The sequence below is a fragment of the Podarcis melisellensis genome (genome assembly GCF_964234715.1).
Source record: "Podarcis melisellensis genome assembly, chromosome: 8".
Taxonomy (NCBI): Eukaryota; Metazoa; Chordata; class Lepidosauria; order Squamata; family Lacertidae; genus Podarcis; species Podarcis melisellensis.
This window is the reverse complement of record NC_138540.1, coordinates 44,816,000-44,823,128: the sequence shown is the minus strand read 5'-3', so window position 1 is coordinate 44,823,128 and position 7,129 is coordinate 44,816,000. Positions and strand designations below refer to the sequence as shown.

Below are 7,129 nucleotides of genomic sequence, written 5' to 3'. Positions count from 1 at the left end.
CGAAGGGAGGAGGGAGCGGGAGAAGCGGCCGCGCGGAGCACCATGGGAGGAGCCGCTGGGCGCCAACTTCAAATAGAGGACCTAGAAGGGCCGCGGCGGACGTGAGGGCGGGTGGCGCTGTGACGTCACGCGCGGCCTGGGCCGAGGGTGCAGAGCACTTGCACGTTGCAAGCGCGGGCAATGGGATTGGTTCCGCGGTGTGGCGCCCTCTTGAGGTGACGTTTGCCCTGTTGCCACCTGCCGAGAAAGGAAAATCTCTGTCAACGGGCGGGGGTGTCACGGGCGTCGTGTTGGTATAATCAGGAGCAAATTGGTGCAAACGTGTCCAAAACCAAAACAGGCGAGCTTGGATATGTAAGTTAACTGCAGCTTGTCAGAGGCAGTTTGTGGTTGCACACCTTTGCCTCAAAATAGATATGCCACTTATTTTTATATTAGAATTAAACCTTTAACAATCCCATAGTAGGCAGAAATTCAACAGGCAAAGCTGCCACCTGTCAGTGTACAGTGGTATCTCGGATTAAGTACTTAATGTATATCTGTGGTGAGAAATACTGCTGTCCTTTTTAATTTGATGCACAGCCATTAAAGCCCTGATACCCAAAAGAGCGGGGGGGGGGGGATCTACAGTCTTTTAAATCTTTTAAAATTTTAAAGATTTACAATCTTTAAAAGTCATGGGGATGTTTGCTTTTCAAATCTCATTTGTCTTACTTGAAAGACACAGTAATCAGGTAAATTGACCCTAACTAGGGAAAGGATCACAACAGGTGGGTTGATGTCCTTTCAAAGTCCATACAGTATTTGTAGCCGTACCTGGAATGTAGGTAAACTAACTACAACCCATCCCAGTTTTTAGTGAAGGATTCCCACCCCTCTTCAAATATCTAAGAGAACAGTTTGTAGTTGAAAGTGATTACCAGAAATTCAGCAGAAAACGTATTAAAGAGATTTGCTAGTGTCCCATTCCACATTCAGGCAGTTTAGATTTTACTTTAAAATGGTGCTTGGTTTCTAAAATGGGAAGTAGCTCTGTCTAGAACCCCCTTACCTGTCCTTATGGAGCCAGTGGATTATAGTTATTCAGGGTGTTCCTTGCTGCATATGTAACATGAATGTAGCGACTATATGTTTGGTGGTTGTTTTAAAATACATTTCTTCTACTTTAATAGTATTTATATACCTCCCCTCACCACAAAATATCCTCTATATATCTCTAATCCCTATTCTTTAATTAATCCTAGTTCTTTAATTGGAGCTGTGGTAATTTTTGTGGCCTTGCAGCAGAAGATGCCATCTTGAAGGGAAGCAGCGTTTTCTACAAAAGAACAGTTCTCTCCTAGAAGAAATCAACATATATATTTTTTATTAATTACATTTATATACCCCCTTTATCTTCCAAGAATCTGAAGGTGGTGTTCCAAGAATCTGAAGGTGGTACTCTTCTCCATTTCATCCTCCCAAAAACCCTGTGAGGTAGGTTAGGCTGAGAGGCAATGACTGGCCCAAGGTCACCAGTGAGCTTCATGGCTTTCACTATGCATCTGTCACCTGTCTTCCTCTCTTGGCAAAAAGAGGACGACTATGTCTGGGTCCAACCCTTTATCTCCAGTTCCAGGACAACCATCAGGGTCCCAACATCACTGATACCTGCTCTGAGTTCCCCTTTATTTTTGTGGGCCAACACAACACCCCTGACAAAGTGCTGTTACAAGGTATTGAAGGAAATTAACATGGTAGCTAGTCCCTGCCATCCAGCATTGCTGAAAGCAGCACTGTTGCTTCTGCCAACCATTACTAACAGGTATGCCTGCTAGGGCATATTGACGGGGGGTGGGGCGGGCACTAGAATGAACAGTGCATAGGACCACCCCTACCTGGGGCTGGCCCTTTCCAGTTTCCTCTCAAACGACAGCTTCAGGGAAACCTCCCCACTTCCATCTACTTACACCAGCTAAAAACAGCTAGGGAAGGATTTAATGCTGAGCATAGGCAGTGATCCTCCATAAACCTGCTGCCCAAGAAACCCCCAAACATCTATTTTCTGGATTTGCTGGATGGCCATTTTACTCTTGGTGGACCTCATGGGAAGCATGACTCAATGCTTCCCACTAGAAAACCAGACAGCAGCAATGATAGATGTTGGAAATCGTTTGCCTTGTATGAATTTTCTCAGGCTTTGCAGGTGCCTGTGGGTACTTTAACAATCCCCTAGTTAACAGGGTAGCAATGTTAACAGATTGTGTGCTCTCTCTCTCGAAAGGTATTTTATTCTTTGTATGGGAGAGGGAGGTACAAGTACAACTGAACGTATGAAGCTTACACTGATTTCTCCTACATCACAACTTTATGTGGGCAGTGGGTAAATAAACGGAGAGCAGAGAAAACCCACTGCAAAAAGATCTTTTTTTGGCCTTCCATTTTGCTTATTGGGCTCTGGGAAGGTTACATGAGGGCCCTAGGCCTTGCACATCCTTCCCAGAGGGCAGTAAGTGAGGTCAAGGGCAAGGCTGCTATAGACAGGGATAGTCATGGGGAGAGCAGTTCCAGAGGTTTCTGGCTTTATACTATTTTGCATTTGCACGTGGACCCCTGAAACCAAACCCTCATATAAGCTGCGAGTTACCTCTACACAATCACAGGAACTTCCACCTAAAGTGGTATAGTCCAGGCACTAGGCCTAATTCAAAAGTTATGCATTTCATCTTAGTGGCAGGCTAGGGAAGCAGCTTAGGGCACTTTCAATACATTTTAGTGAAGTACCCATGTGGAAACGAAACCCAGGGATGTGCCAACAAGAAACTCCAACGAAACAATTATACAGGGCAAATAGCTGGGTCTTTCGCAGGAGTGAAGTATTCCTCATCAGGGAGAGGGAGACTGTGGCCCTCCAGGTGTTAGATGGCTAAATGCCCTCTGTCCCAGTCAGTATGGCCAATGGTCAAAAACTATGATAGTCTGGAAGTACAGGGGTTCCCCATCTCTATGCTAAAGGGATTCATTCAAGCTGAGGATCTCAAGACACCACATTTTGATGTCACAAGCCAAGGAAGAATTAATTTAGGAACAACCTTGGTTTTAATTTACTTTACATCCATATACCCTTGGGCTTTCCTCAATAAATAGCTCATTTTGCCCAGTGACTCTAGGTTAATGTAAGTCGGACATCTTTATGCTAGTTTCTGGGTGTAGGAGCTTTTTGGAGTCACAAGTGGTACAGGGAAATTCACGGGCACATGCATATTTTTATAAGCGCATTTACCTAACCTGTATTTATCCACTTTCAAAATGCATTTTCTGTTCTTACCTAACAGCCTATATGCAGCTCTCATTCAGGCATTGATTCAAAAACACTGCGGCATCAAGTGCTCCCAGACAACTGGAGGAACGTTCTTATTTTCTTACGGTCAAACTAGATGAGATTCTATCCACACAGTTTACAACTGTGTTACTTAAAAAAAAAAAAGTAAATGGCAGACGTAAGTCCCATGACTTGGAGAAATGTGGAGGCTTTAGCCCTTTGCCCTCCCCCTATATTTCTGATCCATACTGGGGAGGGGGGCACATACCTGCATTTAAATGTAAAAAAATGTGAATTATGTTGCATCTTGTTCAGCACCTTTGCTTCTATTCAAGTTGCAGACACATTGAGCTAATGTTTTCAGAAGACATCCCCAAAGAATTCTCAGCCTAGGTTGTCTCAAGAATCACCTTTCTCCATATGAAACTTGTCTTAACATCTTTGTCTTCTGAGGCCCTGCTCTACGTTCCCTCACCACCACAGGGCCTTTTCAGATCTGGAATAACATGTCAAGGGGGTTCACCTGCCCCCTTTGTTGTTTGCTTTCAGATAGGCAGGAAAGACCTATTTCAGTGAACTTTTTCAGATTACTCTCCTTGAATTTCATCTTCCCGTTAACTTTTTAGTGTTTTGCACTACAATCCTATACCTACCTAAATGAGTGTAAGCTGTCTTGAACGCTTACTTTTGACTAAAATATGTAGGATTGCACTGTTAATATCTTTAAGATTGTTAGTTTGGCAGCTTGCTTTTGCTGCTGTGTTGATTTATATCTATCTATAATATTCAGAGAACCTTATTTAACAAGGCAGGGTATGAATATTGAAAATCAATGAATAATGGTTTCCATTTCTATTTTCTGTACTGCAGGAAGGACAAGGATGACTTGTTGCCTGTGGTCTTCAGCGTTCCCCTTTCACTTCTGGAAAGAAGCTCAGTCCATCTTCCTTTTTATTTCACCACCTGTAAAACCACTGAAAAACTTCAATGCTGTACTTTGTTGACTTGAGTTACCTAAGGTGTTTTTGACCACTTGAGGTTTCACAACACCTCGCTCCTTCCCAGTTTGGTTAGGGAAACTCCACAGCAGCAGTCACAAAATGATGTACACCCAACTCACTTGCTCAAACTTCTTTTTATTTCAGGCTTAAAGTCAAAATTAGCCAAACCTCTTGATAATTACATTATATATATTTATATATCTATGTAGATATACAGATAAAATTATAGAGATTTTATAGAAAAGACTTTTTGCTTTTGTCTGCAACCTCCCCCCCAAAAAAATGTGTAAATAAAAATAATAAAATAGCCAAAGAAGTGGCAGCGTTTGTCTATCCATGTTGCTTCCATCTGCCACAGCACCACTGTTAAAAACAATCAGTCCTTTCTTCCTCCTCCACTGGGAGGTGGGAAACTCCCTCCTGTAATTGTTGTGCACTTTCTTTCCCCCCCCCCCACCTCTCAGAACCGAGAGAAGAGTTTGCAGCTCCTCAGTAGCAGAATATACCTGGTCCCAATTTCCTGCAGTATTCACAGCCCCAGAGGGTGGAGGACATGGGCAAGCTAAGAACAAGTTGAACACTAAGTGGGACTTCAAGAACACACAAAAATTCTTCCAAGTTTGTCTCAAATGGGAGATGGCTTTAGCAACTGAGACTTTCTGGCATGGCCATAATGCTCAGCTGATGTTTTTCTCCAAAATGTGGTGTATTGATCCTGGCAAATGGCAGAGAGCCATACTCAATCCCTCAGCCCCGTGGGCTCCTGTAGGAAAAAAAACAAGCGGATCTCTCAGTGTCTTGTACTCATGTTAGTTCCATGAGTGAAGCAGCCATTGGGGCTAGGAAAAGGCATCCTCCACATAAGACAGCGTGTGGGTGATGCTAATACTGCAGTGTGTGCATGCGCTTAGGGGCAAAGAGCTGCCCAGTCTATGGCACACTAGTCTGACCCCAGTCTGTGTGACTTGGTTGAAGTTCTGTGGCATGCAAAGTCTGGGTCCCAAAAGGATCTGGCTGGTCAGTTTGTGTGGCACCCTTCAGAACGCAGTGCTGGCCATGCTCCCCGGGGCAAAGATTCGGGGCAAACTGTCAAGAGACTCTTCAAGACGTCGATGAGCAGATTTCCCATCTTCTCCTGCAAGCAGATAAAGCAATCAGCTGTTAATTACGATATTATTTGCCCCAGCCTTGCACATGTCTACAGAGTCAGACCATAAAATTTCCCTGTCATCTTCCTTGGCAACACACTGGCCTGAAAATGGGTGATTCCCTCCCCCACCCAATTTCATAAAACTTCATTGCTTGGTTGCCTAAGGGTGATCCAACCAGCTGTGTGGCCATCTATAAGACTACACTTCCAAAATTAATGTATGGTCAATATTGTTTGCTGATGATGGTCCATTCATATTTTCTTGAATGTGAACCCAATTCCCCAATCAAACAATGAAGACTGATGAGGCTGACAAGAATTTACCCTTGTAGGAATAGTCAGTTGATACATCTGAAGAGCTCATTTAGTAGCTTTTGAACACCGTTTGTTTCCAGGTGCCCTTTTCTGTCCATCAGCCAGTCATTTAACAATTGTCTTGCTTCCTCTGCATGTTCAAATTGGCGCATGACTGCACTATTCTATTTGAATTTGCCCTTCATTTTGTACCTGTGCTGATCTTTGCTTGTTTGCAGTACTTTAGAACTTGTAAATAAATACCCTCCGCAACAGGCATGCTGATTTAAGCAGAACTTGAAAGGGAACATAAGAAGAGCCTGCTAGATCAGGTCAATGACTCATGTAGCTCAGTATCCTGTTTTTACAGTGGCCAACCAGATGCCCACGAGAAGCTCCACAAGCAGGACCTGATTGCAACAGGTCCCCCCAATCAGGCACCTGGATCAACAGTTTTTGTGGCATTGCAACTGCTGACAATCCCCTCCTGCTGCACTTTGATGGTCTGCTAGTGGGTCTTTTAAATTATTAAAAACTATTGTCCAGATTCCATTTCATTTTAGAAGATTTACAGGGTGCCATGCCAGATCTTGTGGATCTCACCCCACTCCATAACAAATACAACCAGCTCTGTGCCAATGCTGACTCCTGGGCTCCTAGTTTCTAGTGATAACGGTTGGTGTGTGTTCAAGCTTCCCCCTGAAACCTATCTTCCCAATCTGGGGCCTGCAGTTGCAGCATATGAACAGTAGGGGAAGCCAAGGGTGTAGGCAGAAGCTCTCAAGAGAGATGCTGTGAAGGATGTCCTGCTGCTCAGTGAAGGGTGTGCTTGGCCTTGTAACTGGCTAATGCAGGGATGGGGGCAAGAGGCCTTTACACCCACCATTGGTAGAAAGCCCCAGGGTGCAATTCAAAGAAATATGCCCTATGACAAGAATGTTGTCATTCTCGACAACATAGATACCAACAGGCCATCATCCTAACCTTATAGTTAAACTCCTTTCAGCTCTCAGAAGTTGGTCACCCATCACTAATGGAATGCAGGAGGAGCCTAAATAGTGTGCCTTTGAGAAGCCCTTCATCTTCCAGGTGTTTTGAGCTTCTTAAAAACAGAAGACACCTTTAGCTGGGAAGGCAGGTTTCATTCGGAAGAGATGAACTACACGCTTCTTGTTACCAGGAAGCCTAAAAATAGGGGCATTTTCAGTGCCAAGCCCCTGATCTAAAAGGCCTGTCTGGGTAGGAAAGTGGAACTTGCTTTGCATGCTGAAGATCCCAGGGGTGAGTGCTTGGCATCTCTAGTGGAAAGATCAACAAGTAGGTGGTGGGAAAACCACAGCCAGATACGGGAGAGCCACTGCCGCTCCAGAATAGACAATACTG

At 44.2% G+C, this 7,129-nt stretch overlaps 1 protein-coding gene and 1 long non-coding RNA gene across 12 annotated transcripts in view; one reads left to right on the top strand and one right to left on the bottom strand.

Annotated features, from left to right (window-relative positions):
* Positions 1-148: 148 nt before the first annotated feature.
* On the top strand, positions 149-4,624 carry LOC309375067. 2 transcript variants are annotated; one of them, XR_014170790.1, is made up of 2 exons: positions 149-354; positions 4,172-4,624. It is a non-coding gene; the product is annotated as an uncharacterized lncRNA (long non-coding RNA). The 2 variants fall into 2 exon arrangements; XR_014170791.1 differs by lacking the exon at positions 149-354 and adding an exon at positions 534-1,804.
* Positions 4,418-7,129, bottom strand: part of RIPOR1 (RHO family interacting cell polarization regulator 1) — a 96,501-nt gene continuing 93,789 nt past the window's right edge. For all 10 annotated transcript variants that reach the window (XM_081920278.1, XM_081920277.1, XM_081920280.1 and 7 more), the window contains one exon: positions 4,418-5,437. In XM_081920278.1, the coding sequence (XP_081776404.1) occupies positions 5,340-5,437 (98 nt within the window). In that variant the 3' untranslated portion in view covers positions 4,418-5,339. The remainder of the gene's footprint in view (positions 5,438-7,129) is intronic.